Source organism: Sander vitreus, chromosome 1 (genome assembly GCF_031162955.1).
Source record: "Sander vitreus isolate 19-12246 chromosome 1, sanVit1, whole genome shotgun sequence".
Lineage (NCBI taxonomy): Eukaryota > Metazoa > Chordata > Actinopteri > Perciformes > Percidae > Sander > Sander vitreus.
The window spans coordinates 14,891,158-14,907,067 of NC_135855.1; the positions used below are offsets into that span (position 1 = coordinate 14,891,158).

General features: G+C 40.3%; 1 protein-coding gene across 1 annotated transcript; it reads right to left on the minus strand.

The window, feature by feature from the left end:
• Window positions 1-6,143, minus strand: fgf7 (fibroblast growth factor 7). Its single transcript, XM_078278593.1, has 4 exons — window positions 5,837-6,143; window positions 4,743-5,399; window positions 1,143-1,249; window positions 1-983 (listed from the first exon to the last, which is right to left on the minus strand). The coding sequence occupies exons 2-4, from the start codon at window positions 5,026-5,028 to the stop codon at window positions 768-770; spliced, it is 609 nt and encodes a 202-aa protein (XP_078134719.1). The 5' UTR covers window positions 5,029-5,399; window positions 5,837-6,143; the 3' UTR covers window positions 1-767.
• Between the last annotated feature and the right edge of the window lie 9,767 nt (window positions 6,144-15,910).

Genomic DNA, 15,910 nt, shown 5'->3' on the forward strand with positions numbered 1-15,910 from the left:
TTTATTTTGTTCATTTTGTATTTTATTCTGGATATCTTTTCACCAGCAGCAGCAGAATATTTTAGCATTTCAAAATCACACCTTGATAATGAAGAGGGAATCAGTGAGCAGCTACGATGCATTTGACCACAGTCTGGTCTTCAATGCAGGAAGGACAGACAGATCATCCACAAACAGATTGTCCTACATACTCTAATTTTACTGAACATGCATTTGTAGTTTATTGTGCTTCTAATTTGTGTGCTCTGAGCACTTGTACCAGTAAAAAAAGACAAGTCCAGCTTGCTTCAGCACATCTTGGTCAAGCCAAATCTACATTCTGGACCTTACTGTTGATCATACAGGTCTCCTTATCTGGCTGGGTGTAGATCATCTTTGGAAAAGGATACAGTCCTGACTGCGTAATACATTTTACTGTTTTATAAGTAAACACTTAACTGTTTTATAAGGAAATATAATATTTAACTCAAAATAACAATAACATTGAGTAGACTTTAGTGGTTTTACAGTTTGTGTACCAGTTGAAGCTATTTCAAATATTTCCTTGTATCAACATCTTATTTGAGGATGTTTGAAATAGTTGAATGTGCCCATCTGATATCTGTTGCTTATGAAAACTACAACGTATTATTGAACACTACATAACTGGTCTATAACAGGAGGAGAGTGGAGCGTGATGTCAGTAATGAGTTTACGTGTGTCTGTTAACATATATAATATGTGATTGAAATCATACACAATTTGCGACTCATTAGTCCTCAGCTTTTTCAGTCCACCCTCCTCTCCTCTTCCCTGCACTTCATAGGGATGAAGTGAGATGCTATATGCTCCCTCCTGGTCTTCTTCCCTCTCATTGGCCTTCCCTTCTGAGACAGGGCTATAAACATTTCTTTGCCATTTTTAGTCCTCTTTACAGAGGAGTAAGCGTTGAAGTAGTTTTCTAGGAAAACCTCCTTGAAGTTGCAGTTTTCATTGTAGATCCTCTGTAAAGGATGAGACAAACATTACTGCAATATTATTGTCTTTACTGGCAGTTCTTGGTCTTGATTATTTCAAATGGATGTTTTGCAATATTTCTATTTCTGCACGACTGGATCATCTTAAAAAAGTGTATGCCTTTTCTCACTGAGGAAGACTATTACCTTGCCTTGCAGCTGTCCAGCCTTGTTCATAGAGATATAATACTGACTCTTCACGCCTTTGATAGCCAGTATGCCCCCCTCAGACACTGTCCTGATCTCCAGGATACCTGCCAGACATTCACACAGAAAAATGAGACATATTACAGGACAGATAAGACACTATCGACATCCAGCCTTCACTCCAGCTCTACAACATTCATCTTCATTAACAAACTGGATGGAAGTTCCTGTGGTTAATCAGTCTGTGGTTTCTCTGGCTTTATTCAAGCTTTGTTAATTGGCCTTGGTGGCCATTACACAAACCACAACCTATGTCATAGCACATATGGGAGAAAGATTAGGCCTCTCTCTCCTGGGATTGAGAAAACTACCTCCTTGAATGAGCTTTGCACGCTACGTTTTAGGCCTGCTCTTCAAATCTGTGGGAGACTAAAAACACTATTTTGGTTTGTGATTTCTTATTATTTTGTTATGCAATATACATATATCTCTTCCAGCTAAAGGCCTGCATCACTTTGTCAGGTCTCATCATAGGAAAAGCTATTATAAGGTGTTCCCTTAGTTCTTGTGATTAAAGGTATGACATTACAAATATGGTGAACCATAAAACATTAACAAATTAACATTATGTCCAAAACTTGTAACAGTAAAACTAAGATTAACACACAAATGTGCATTTCAAGAACTCCAACAAAGTCCAGCTCATTGATTGTTAGGTAATATAAAAACCTTGTTTTTAATGTTAATGTATTGCAGAAATTCATTCATTTGACAAGCAGCTCCTCAGACTGACTTTGAGCATGCTGCATTTTAGTATTTGCTCGATCACAAACAGATGGTAGTGACCCAATCTTGATTTGGAATGTTGTTTGTGCTCTGCTCTGCTTCCATCCATCCATCTTCGTCCGCTTATCCGGTATCGGGTCGCGGGGGCAGCAGCTCCAGCAGGGAACCCCAAACTTCCCTTTCCCGACATTAACCAGCTCCGACTGGGGGATCCCGAGGTGTTCCCAGGCCAGGTTGGAGATATAATCCCTCCACCTAGTCCTGGGTCTTCCCCGAGGCCTCCTCCCAGCTCTGCTCTGCTTGCCTTTGATATTTGACTTAATATTACAGCCCTTTGACTGTGCACTCACATGTATTTAACCCTGCTTTTCTATTCCCCTGTTTGATTTTATTTATCATGACTTAAGGTGAAGTTCAAATTAACACTGTTTCAGCTACATCTTCATTTGTAAAGCCCTTATAAATTCAAAGTCAGTTGATCATTAATTAATTGTAATATATATCGGTGGCTGTAGATGCAACTGCATGTTTATTTCTCAAGTAGGGATTTCACTAAGTGCTTCATGCTTAGTTTGTTTTTATGGTTGGTAAGAAGCATGGAAATGCTATTCCCATAATATTACATGTAACAGCTACCATTGTTTGGTCTACTGTGAAAAGATGGAACACATTTCCACACACATGCACACATACATATTGTTAACATTTTGGCTCAGACGCAGATAGGCTAGCCTCAGCTTGGACAGATTAGTCATCACTCGCTGGTCCAGCCTCTGGCTAAATAAACTAATTTGTGGATAATCCCTAATCTTACTTTCTCCGAACAGAGTCTGAATCCATTGTTTACATTTGCTTCTAAGGATGTTCTGATGTTGAGATTAATATTGCCTGCTTCATACTAAATACCTTAACAACACTATCTGTACTAAAACTACAACATGCTCCATATCTTTATCAGATTATCGGCATTTCATTTTTGGCAAAATACAGTGAATTTAATTGTCGGGTGTAATCAGTCTGTGTTATTTTTATTTGGCTGCATTTGAGTGACTTAGTAGGAAACTACGTTAAAACATACTACTACTCTTCTGTCTTTGAATTCCCTGTTTTCTAGTTGTCATGCTGTGGTTAGAAGTTGTTGATTGCCTACTTGTAAGTTGTTTATCTGCTGTTTGCTGTTTCTTAAAACAACGTTTTTGTAACTATTTTTCGTAACAATATTTGTTAGAAGTAAGTCAGTTATCGTATGCATAAAGTGTTTGTTTGCTTTTGAGGATTTCTTTACACATTCAGAACAAAATTGTCCTAGAAACTGTTGCAATACTCCTAAATCACCAGAATGCACACACAAATCTTTTTTTCAGAAACATTTCTACAGCACACACAACTCACTTACTTTTCTATAATGCCCAATATCAGTGTTAGACATTGTAGTTCTCTATACATTGCAGATACGAAAGCTACAAAGAAATAACAACATCCACGTCTTAGACATTTAGATTTTTGATCAAAACAACCCTTTGAAATGCAATAAAGTTGGTAAAAACTTGTGCGGTGCAACAGATGAGTTCACTGGCAGTAAGCCTATATCTTCGTTGCAGAGGCACACAGAATGTGGAGGCCAAAAAAAATGCAGTTCCAAGTTTCTCATTTTGGTTTCTTCTTTTTTGTAAAGAAAAAAAAAAGGCTTTCATGCAATCAGCTTTTCAGGACTTCTTCACTGCAGCCAAAAAGTATGACTCACTGATTTATTACATATATATCTGCACCACGCTGGTCTCATCAAAGGCTTATTGATTACATTTCTGTGTGCTTTTAGCGTGCGATTGTCAGCCACATATGGGTGTATACATTTTTTTGTCTTCCGTAGCCAATTGTTGCACAAGCATCTTTTCCATCCACTTTGAGGCATTTCCCTGTCAAGTCAACATTCCAGCCTACGCCAGACTCTCAGATAGGAGGAAATGATAACTACTTAAAACATCCTCATCGTGACAAAGATTTCCAGTGGTACACGTTGGCTCTAAATCAACAAATTTAACAATTTACTGTGTTAAATTACAATTACGATGGTTATTAAATAAAATGAGTCACTCAGCAGTCAACTGGCATGCCTTATTTGACAGTTGTGCTTTTAATTGTATGGAACAGTAATTTTGGACTAATCACCGTATGGTGGCTGTGTTTGTGTGAGATGTCAGTTGCTAACCATAGGTTCATCAGAAGGTTAATATCATACATTTTTCCATTTCTAATATTCATGCCAATTCTTTGTCCTAAGATCTCATTCTGATACTGCAAGTTTCTGGGAGAGTAAATCAGGCTGAACAAATGTGTGCCTGTGGCGGTATGAACTCGAGGTCAGACGGGCCTGGCACCCATCAGGCTCCAAGACCTTTCAGTTTACTTCATTAGAGCCTGTGTTTAGATGGTGTTATGGTTTAGCAAGCCAAAGCCCCCACCTGCTATATTTTACCTCTGTCACTTTGGCTGCTCTAACAGAGACACATGACCCATTAACATTGTGATTACACTGTGGAGAATTCTGTACAATAACACCTCCCATGTGCTTCTGTCACCTTGACAGGCCAAAAGTTCCTCACTGACTCAGTGGAAACATCTCACAACTAAACTCTGCATTGTAAAATTTCAGCATTTCAAATTCTAGGACTCAAGCTCACACCTACATTTAAGTTGAATCACATTTAGAAAATATCTTCTGGCAAATTAGTGGTGTTTGTTTATTACTAATAAATGCAGAGGAACTCATAGTGATCCATTGGTTTTATAATTAGACAAAAAAGTCATCCTTACTGTAGCAGTTGGTGGGATCTTGAGTCCCAGTGATGTTGCCATAGTCATCAATTGTTAGGAACCACTGCGTGCGGCTGAACAGCTGTCGGATGCGCACATCTCCTCCCTCCATGTAGTCGTAGTTCCTGGTGTGGCGCTCATGTTTGGAGCAGTTCATGATGGCAGAAAGTTGTTCTGGAGTGCAGTCACTGTAGACCACACACACACTGCCGAACAAGAAGATTACATGCAGGTACAGTCCCGAGAACAGATTTTGAAGGTTCCATGTCAGCATCCATTTGTGCATTATAATACAATGCAGTGGGGATCAATGAACAACATACTTAAATGTGAGATAGAGATCTGTGCACTATCCCTCAGCCCAGCAACCCCCTGATCGCTGACTTGTAAGACTTGTGTTTTGACCTCCGGGTTCCTGTTCCTGCAGCAGGGGTTCCTAGCGGGACGTTGAGATGGGGTGGTTGTGGAGGAGACTTTGTGAAGCTGGTTGGGGTTGGTTGAAAACTGTTGCTTGGTCTGAAGACAGGTGACAGTATTATGAGATGATGTCTCTCTTTAGTCCTCGGTGACGATCTGCGTTGGCGGCTTCATCCTTAGAGACCATAGTCCGACAAGGGACGTCATAATCCAGGTCAGGAAATGTTACGCAGGATGTCACTATAAAAAACAAAAACTGTTTGATTCTAACTAATGCAGTTGGAAAAAAATCAAACTCACAGGTTCGCTTGCAAGTTGAGATTTTTGTTAAAGCCGCTTCAAAAAACTAATAGATGATTACTAGGATTCAGACAGTTCTATAGTAGAGTTCACAAAAACAAACACCTTACAAAGAGATTCTGATTTTCTGTTTGTACAAATATGTTTTGAATATTTCCAAGCAATAAATCAAAATCCCTGTGGTGTACTTTGACAGGCATATGTCTCCCTGTCATGGACCCAGAACAGTGAAATATTGCATCAAGTCCCACTTGCTGCACAAGTCTATCGTCTGTAATCTTCTCTGTATCAGCATACACACAGTATGTACTTTAAAACAAACAGCTTTTCTTGTATACAAATAAACAAACAAAAACAAACCATAGTTTATGACTTACATGTACTCTGAGTGATGACAGGGAGTTGTCAGAGGTGTGTTCCCTTTCAGAGAGAGTTTTAATTTGAAGACTCTGTAGTTCTAAAGCTGTAGTCTCAGTTGCAAACCAAGCCCAGTAATGCAGTAAAGCTAAGCAAGAGCTGGCAGCTTCTGTCAATTCCCATAGATGTCTCCCTGATTCTGGCAGGCTGACTATGTGCATCTTCCACTGTCGCTGTGCACTCTGCTTAGATAAATGCCTCCTGCTGACCTCACTTGAGAGCAATTAGATCCCAACCAGTCAGCTGTCCCTGGCCGAGATGCAATGGAGAAACACCCTCTGCCTTCCTCTCGCTGTCACTCACCCACCGGACATGAGAGGGAGCTATAAACGCTTATAATAGCAGACTCTCCTTGGTATGCACTCCTAAATACTTTAAGAACATTTGCATGCACACTCACCCTCGCAGAACTTTCTACAACCTCTCTGCCGTTTCCAAAAAAACATCTCACACTTAAATAGTTTTTTGCTTGTTACTGATCTCATTATGACTCACATTAAGATGTAGTGACGAAGCTTTAAAGAATTTATTCCCCATCAATTTAAATGTCAGCATTAATTAAAAGTGGTTTTGCTTACCTGCACTGAATCATTGGTTAGGATTTGTTGACTGAAGTAAAAAAAACTTCAAAGAAGCCCTTTAGTTCTCATTCTTATTGAGTGTAATAGTGGGAAGCAATAAGTTATGGCTGACATGTATCCATCCAAGAGGAGAAAAACAGAAGACATAACTTCTCAGAAGTAGTCATGTCTTTGTCAGGGGTCATGCACTCTTTCACTTTTCGTGTTTGTATTTAAAGTCACAATTTATTGCCTTACATACCTGGCCTTTCCTTGGACTCACTACTTCAAAAGTTTATATGGGCCCTAATGACAAGCTCCCCTGTGGAGGTCAGGGCTGTAGGCCTGAGAGAGAGAGACTTCTGGCAGTTCTGGCTCTTCAGTAGGTCTCCTTCTCATCTCTAAACTGGGGGTCGTAAAGGCCTGATGTATTAGGTGTCACTCTGGCCTAGTCATCTGTCCCTTCTATCACCTCAGAGACCATTCACACTGGTCTTTAGAACGCATAGGCCAAGGAAGCATCACTTAATATGTAACTTCAGGAAGCCACCTTCTTAAAAACACCAGAGAACTAGACATTAAAATGAATGCAAAATTCTAGATTTTTATAAATTAACATTTCAATATAAATAGAAATATAATTCCATGACATACATGTACTTCATATGCAATACTTTGAAAGCAGAGAGCAAAGAGTTTGACTCTTGAATAAAAAATATATTTCCAGACAGGTGGACTGCAGTTTATGAGAATTTTACAGAACCACTACCCATAAATTGCCACCTTCTCATGGTGGAGGGGTTTGTGTGACCCTGTGTTGTCAAGGCCAGGTAGCATCTGGAAGGGTCCCCTGATTTAAATTGCTGCCAGGAGAGAGGCCAGATAAGGTGATTCCAGAACCCTTATGAATTGGCCTAAACAGAAATGAGTGACCTTGCCTGAAATTGGGAAGCTGGGGCCCCCTCTTGTAAACAGGCCTTTAAGGGGAGCTTGCAGGTGAGACCTTAGTGGCTGGGCCTGGTCATGATCAAAACAATGCAGGGTCTCCATGTGGGCTTACTTCCTGCGAGGATCTGCGTTGGGTTATAGTACCATGCCAGTTGGGACCCTTGGAGGACTGATCTTTGGCTTTTGAATGTCACTTTCTTAGTGGGGAAGGAGCTGAAGAAACTCAGACCAGAACTGTTGCTCCTTCATTTTAAAAGGAGCAACAGTTGAGTTGAGTCAGGCATCTGATCAGTATGTCTCCCTGTGGTGGTATTTCTGGTATGTTCAACTGGGTGCAGACCCTTGTGCTGATCCAGAGTGTGCTTGAATGATTGTGTATTCTATCTGGCTCGGGAACACCTCAGGATCTCCCCAAAGGAGTTTGACATGGCTCCAGACAAGGGCATTTTGGATTATTTCCCCAGCATGTTGCCACGACAATTCAGACTTGTTGTGCAATGTAAAATGAAAGGATGGAAGGCTCTGCCACTCCATCACTTCCTTTCAATAAATATCTACATGTCTCACCATTACAATCCGTAACGTCTCGGGGAAAGGTCACTCCCAGTACTGTCAGTCATCCACATGCTGACCATTTCATGGCATTTGGTATAAGGTTGGGATGCTGGATGAATGGAGGGTACTGTATGTATCACTAGATAAACAGTTATTCAATCAGTGACCCTTGTCAGCGGGGAACAAGGAAATTATATCTAGTGAGGCCGCTTGGAGATGTGTAACAACTTTGCTGCCGTTATTGAAAACAAAGTCATGTAATAAAGTGAAGGTATACATTTAGGGAGCTGAGGGTCCAACAGCATGCCACTGAAACAGCTCTTGGGATATTTGATTGCAGCAGTTAAATGCACCTCTTTCTAGAGAACTTACAAGAGCCCTGAGTTCACAAGTTAAGAGTCGCATCATTGACCATGAACAAGATGAGGAAAGGGGAGACAAGTAAGTTGTAAACTTGGCAGACTTCAAACTTTCATTAACATATAGTATCAGGTTTTTGTGCTCTCACTTTGTTCTCGAAAGATGTTTGTGCTTACCCATGTGACCTTTGCTTTGACTTACAGCACATCAGATCAGTTTTTATCCTCTGCACGAATCAATTACCTTTGTTACAGGAACTTGCTTGTTTCCTCAAGCATTAATTACTAAAGTAGTCCCCTGTTTTGCATGTCAAATTTATCTTACTGTGTATTCTGTCCAACCCATTCGCTCCGAGACTGTAAAATGATCTGCCTGAGGACCAACTTACTTACTTGCATCTATATTGGATTTTAAATCACTCCTTAAAACACATCTGGAGACAGTTCTTTTAGTTGCCTTTTTCGTTTTACTTGTTTTGTTCATTTGTCATTTTTTCTTATTTCCTTCCTTTATAATAATGAGACTAAAATATAAAACTATTATAGGTAGTAGTAGTAGTAGTCGTAGTAGTAGTAGTAGTCGTAGTAGTAGTAGTAGACAAGTAATAATTGTTTTATTAGTGGTGGTATTAGATTTACTTTAGTGTAATAAAAGTGAAATAGCAAAAGTAATGCAATGCCGCAATAAGAACATCATAAGGCTACTTCAACGGGCTACTAACATGCCATGTGCGTCCTCAGTTGACACGCCATGTATAGTGTATACACTGTTATCAAAACATACTTGTTTGTGTGTGTGTGTGTGTGTGTGTGTGTGTGTGTGTGTGTGTGTGTGTGTGTGTGTGCAGGTAGTGTGGTTTTATAGTCTGAATGGCCTCCTGCTGCCGTTCAAGGATCAAAGGCCCAGCTCTGTCGGGAGTTTACAGTAGCATAGGAAGTGCAGTGGCCGTGAGGCAGGCACACTGGACCTGCGTGAGTGAGCCTCTTTAAATTTCATTGACCGTATGCCTTCACTTTCATCAGTCTGCCTCGCTTCTTTGTTTATCTCTCTGTTTCTCTCTTTTTCTTTCTAGTTAGTTGCAGTTTTGACGAGTGGGTCGCTAAAATCCTACAACTCCTTTTAATTAATTTCCATCCTCGAATGTTATCTTGGATGTTGTTGAAGCCAGTAGAGAGTCTGTGGGGGTACAGATGATTGCAGTGTAACACGCAAGCATATCATGAACTCAAATCCCTTTCCAACTCCAAATTCCGACTATCCTCCAGCTCCAGTCTCAGAGCCTCGCTGTGTGTCTGCCTGCCGTATTCAACATAAACCCACTGTGAAATTATCATTAGTTCGTCTCATTGCTGCTTTATGTGAAGTTAAAGTGTCTATTAGGTGCATGTCTAACTTTTCCTGCACCATTGTACCATTTTACTAGTTATCATTGAGATAATTAAAAACAACAGTTATTGTTTTAGTAGACTGTTGTATTGTTTAGCTTTTTGTTGCATTGTCTTTTAACGTTAACTTGTTCAGACATGATGAGTCTACAGCATCACAGGCACACACAATTTGGGGATTAAGTCACTATTTTTATGAACGAAATACAATGTTGTAGGGCTTAGCTTTCCGGGAACTTGTTTTAATAAAACCGTTGTCGTGCAAATCACACATCACGTCATTGTCTGTAGGCTCACTTGATATGCAGTTGTTCAACAAGTTGTTTCCCTCCTGTGCAGGACAGGAATATTGCTTTGTGATGTATTACTGTGTTATATCTCAAGAACCTCTTGGAGTATTAGCACATGAAGCTAGATCCAGAATTTATAATAGTTTCTATTGGAGCTGCACGATATTTAGTTTCATCGTCTACATCGCGATGTGCGCATGCGCAATAGTCACATCGCAGGACGTTGCGATGTTGACGCTACAACTTCTTTGCTGCTTGATAAAATAGTACATTTTCACCTTTCTGCTTTTACATGATTGTTAACGGCCAAGCCTTCCCCTTTGAGACAGGTAGCCATGTGGGCAACGTGTGTATGTGACGTAACGTTAGTCCGACGGGGTTTGTTATGGAAAGTGAGGCTCTCCTAGCTACAGTAGTCAGTTTTTTATGTTCGTTGCAAAGACAAACTAAATCACCTGATTAATTCAACTTAATCACGACATCTCCCGCCCATTTTTCACTGCAGAAAGCTGCTACCAGAAACAAAGAAACAAGAAGAAAGAAACAATGGGTCTGTCCCAACTAACATTACGGTTCTGAGCCACAACGCTAGAAACATGACACTAATCTACAACAGCAGTCTGTGTCTGATATAACGTAAGTTACACTGATTTAAGTGTTCTTGGATACACAGTTTGTTGCTAGTGCGTGACATGCAGGTCTGCATGCACAGCCAACCACCAATCACAATCAGTGTTGATCAATTTATCAAACAACCAAAGCAGGCCCTGAGGAAGCAACATGCATGCATTATTAATATCATTCACTTTAGCCTGGATTGATAGTATTATATGAATACAATGGTGTCATGTCAGTCAATCAGTGTATTTCTACCTAAATTCCCTTTCCAAAATCTCTTCAGAAGAGTAATCACAGCGCTTACTTGCTTTGGTGTTTGTAAAGCATTAAAGTTCAACAAGGAATGGTTCACATAAGAAAAGTTGTTATTTTCTATGTAGATGCACTCTCGTACAAAATCACCCCAGTAGTCGAAAATGATTTATTATTTCCAAATAGAGTTATTTATGTAATCCTGTAAAAATTACAGTCTTTTTTCATATTGCAATATATATCTGGGGGGAAAAAATATCGCAATGTCAGTTTTTTCCAGTATCGTGCAGCCCTAGTTGCCACTATTACTACAGAGACATTTGCCTACACACAGTGTCTGCTCTCAACATTCTAAAGGCTCTGACACACCAACCCGATTATCAGCCGTCGGACAGTCTGGCGAGATCAGTGACTCGAATCTGTTTGGTGTGTTCTGTGCTGTCGTCAGTCGGAGGAGCCGTCAACTTTAATTTGGGCCGATTTGACTTGTTGAATCGGCCAGTGGGCAGTCGGACTCAATGACCAATCTGATTGGTGGAGTGAATCAGTGCATTTATGTTAAAACACTTATCGGAAATGTCGAGCGGGATGACGAAAATCTTTCAAACTGACCTTTGTCGATCAAAAAAACAACTGTATGGCCTATTTCTCGCTTAAAATGCTTTCAGAAACACGTTTCGGTGAACTATTTTCGTAAAATACGAGATTGTATTCCAAACGAGCCGCCATTATGGTCTGGCTTTGAAATTCGGGAGAAGCCAGACCCACGTGACGCGTTCGTCATTTCCGGTTTTCATTTTTTGGGCGACAATACAGATTAACGCCGCCTGCTGTTATGGAGACGTATTACGTTTCGCGCACGCGCAGAACGTACGCTCAAGTCGGCGTCGCTTCGGTGTGTTCTGAGGCACTTTTTTGACCTCGGGGAGCCGACTGATCAGTCCGAGTGCCTTTTCTGCCGACGGTCGGCCGTCGGGTTGGTGTGTCAGAGCCTTAAAAGCATTCCTGGAGAGAGAAGAGCCTCTTTGTCTGTATATGTGTTGTGTGTGTTTGTGCTCTTTATCCTGTCTTATAGTGATATGACTGCATTTATGCTGGGAGAATGCATTATGTCTAAGCTCAGTCTATTCTTAGCACTGTTTTAGACTGTTTGGGTTTAGCTTTTGCTTTCTAAATTCCATGATAATTGGGGATCTCTAGGGATGGAGCCTCACAACATTAGCTCCAACTATAAATAACTAGCTTACAAACACATGCACGCTTGTAACAACACTGTACTGTACTGTCACACACACACACACACACACACACACACACACACACACACACACACACACATACACACAGATTTTAAGTGTTTAGGCTATACTCACTAGTTAAGGCACTGTGCAAAGAGGAATATTGAAGCTTTGTCTGTGACAGCAGGCTTTACTCTCTTATCACAGCACGCATGTACATACACAGTGTCACGCACACACAACCACACACTTCCACTTTGCTCGGCTCTTTAAAGCTTCTGTCCCTGGGTTCTGCTGACACAGAGTGTTAGTGCAATAAAAGGTGACACATGGTCACAGCTCAGGAGGTCATTGCTGCCTCTTCCTGGTCTGAGGTGTGAGATGGAGCTTTCTAATGTCCCTTGGTCTCCTTCAATAAATGGTATTACCCACAGCAATGAATGCAACCTGAGTGAGTTGAGTGAGTGACAAACCTAGCAGCTCAAATATTAAGCAATGATGAAGTGATACAAGTGAGTACAGCATGCATGTGTTGGTAGTCACTCTTCATGTTGTAGGCAGTTGCAATGCATTAGGGCTGGTGTAATCGGCCTTGTTAGAGAATGTGAACCGGTGTTGTGCTTCACTGTTGGGGGAATACTCTGATCCCATTTAATGCAGGAACAGCTGTTAGGGATCAGAGTCTTAACTGCTCACCATATCTGTTCATGTATCAGAGAAAGCAGAGCCTTGTTTAGAAAGACATGCTCTGCCTTTGTGGCTGTAAAGGAGAAAGAGGTTCTAAAGATATTTATAATTTGAAGCATCAATGCATGAAGAAAAGTTACCAGCTGTTTCTGGGGTCATTTTGTGCAACCTGTAATTTTTTCAGTAGCTGTTTATCAGTTTCTTTGTATTTTAAGAACTTTGTTGTTACTCCTCATGCAACGTCTTACATACAGTATGGGGGTTTGTGGGTCAGTTTTATGAATAAATGCCATACAGTACATATGTACATATTTGAATGTCCTTGCACATATTTGTCACTTGTGTTTGGGGTATTTCAGCAGACACGGTTCATATTGTGTAGACCAGAGGACACCGTTTTTCAAAGCATTCTTATTCGTTACATACAATTGACAGCACAATGTAGTGAACTTCAATTACTGCATCCTTACCCATCCTTAGTATTAGGAGCAGTTGGCAGCTATACATACAGCAGCTGGGGAGCTTGGGGTTCAGTGTCTTGCTAAGGGACACTTTGACATGTGGCCAGAGGAGCCTGGGATCAAACCACCAATCTTGTGGTTGAGGGGCAACCACTTCACCACAGCCACCCCAAAGTCAAGCTAGCCAGGAGTCAAACCTAGAATCTTCTGATCCGTAGTCAGACATGTTATCCATTGCGCCACTGACCCTACATATACGTTGCACTTACAATTTTAGTGAGAAACATGGGCTTGTGCTTCACTGAGGATCTTTGTCATTCTCCATTTGCATTCACATTTGTGCAATACTTTGATTCATGACCAAATATCTGCTAAATTAAAGGTCCCAGGGCATGAACATTTCACTTTATGAGGTTTTTTAACATTAATGTGAGTTCCCCCAGCCTGTCTATGGTACCCCAGTGGCTAGAAATGGCGATAGGTGTAAACCGAGCCCTGGGTATCCTGCTCTGCCTTTGAGAGAATGAAAGCTCAGATGGGCCAATCTGGAATCTTCCCTTTATGATGTAATAAGGGGAAAGGTTACCTCCCCTTTCTCTGTTTTGCCCGCCCAGAGAATTTGGCCCACCCATGAGAGAGAGAGAGACATCATGGCTTGAAAACGTGCGAAGCATGGCAGTTGGTCAAGGCCACACCCGCACCCTCCACCTTTCTCTCATTGTGGGACTGGCTCTAGTGGCTGTAATTCTGCATCAAGGCTGAATTTCAGAAAGAGACTTCAGATACAGTATTAGGGGACCACTGAGGCCTATATAAAAGCATCCAAAAAGCAGCATGTCATAGAACCTTAATGTAAATCAGCCTCAGCTGTACTTTGTGTTTAGTACTAATTGTAAGTGTGCTAACACACTGATTTAAAACACTATACCTGCTAACAATAGCATGTTTGCTTTGTCATACTAAGCATATTTGCATGCTGACTTTAGCATTTAGCTCAAAGCATGGCTGTGCCTAAGTACAGCCTCAAAGAGCTGATAACATGACAGTAAACTCTTAGTCTTTGTTCAGCTTTCAGTTATGTGCTCTGCCATGCATTGTATCTCTATTATTTCACAGTTATAACAGTGGGTACTTTTGGAAAAAGAGCACATTGAAATATATAATAGTCTAATCTATCAATACATATGATACATATTACATCACATTGATGTAACTTGTCATAGTACTAGCAGTCCGTGAAAGTTCTACATAGTGCAAAACAGTGGGTGGTAAAAGCTAAAAGTTTTCGGATCTTTGTATGTAATTTGTTATTTATTTGGTGTTTTGGTGCCTTTTTCTCTGCTCAGCCAATTCTTGGTAACATCCACATGAAGCACCATTCAGTTTTTGTTTACCTTCATTTCTTAATCTTAAGCCTATAACATCCACGGTACAATCGTGGCTGAAATGAATTGTTTGTTGGAAAATATATCTATTGAGAAAACCATTAATAAATTATAAAATGCTAAATGGCAAATTCCATGCCAAATTCAAGAATTCAGTCCTTATTATGAACATGGAGGTCTTGCTGTCTTTCTCTTTCTCCTGTCTTATGTACTGCCTTGGTTTGGCCCCTTGCTTTTGACCCATCTTGTTATCTTAACTTTAATATCACAATGAAAAAGAAATTAAGTTTTTGACTAGGAGTGAATAGAGAAATTTCATATAGCCATAATATGTTGCTCTCATCAGCCACATAGTTACTCAGTTGCCTTTTCCCCTTTTACTCTGGCTTTCTGGCAGTCTATGATTTTAGCATTTGAACTAGTTAGTTCTGATATACAGATGTATTGCCAATTTGGTGCAAGAGAAAAGCAGGTACATCAAAGTCAAGTCTGTTTTAAAATCAAAGAGCTGTACAGTTTGGTGCAGGAATGTGCAAAATATTGTACAAGGAATGTGTAAGAGTTCACAGTATAAAGTATAGAGAATATTTGGACGATCATAATGATCCAAAAGATGTGTGTTAATGTAATGCATTGTGACAGATGCGGAGACTTAACTCTGCTAACTACCAGGCATCAAAAAGTAGCTTGTTACATACAGGTTACAGACACCATAATACATGCGTTACAAACAGTTAAGCCTAGCCAGGAATATACCCGCTATTTGTTGTTAATATATTCTGATTCATAAATATTCTTATTTTAGTCTTATTCTTATTACTTATTCTTATTACTTCTTCCTTCTATTAAAATATCGTCGCCTGATAATACGTTTAGTATCAGAATTGGACTATCCAAATAAATTGTGATCATAATTATTCCCAGCAGCCATGTGTTCTCTAACGAGAGCTTTATAATTATCTGAAATTAATACGTCAGATAACACTCTCGGAGATTGCTGTCACGACCGTTTTCAGAACCACAGTTGCTTTCCTCTTTGACACAAAATACTTCCAGATGAGTGTCCCATTATTACTCTGATTCTCTGAATCACTGTCTTTCTCTAGCCAGTGCCTCTTGGTTAAGTTAGCTGTGCCTGTCTACTAAAAAAAAACAAAAAACTGCACAACATGCCTTTAAAAACACACTAACAAATAGCGTGCTGATAAAAGGCCATGGCTCATCTAGGTGCAGCACTTAACATTCAAGTCTAATCATTAAAAGTAGGGGGGGTGGGTTTCATACAGCAGGGTGCA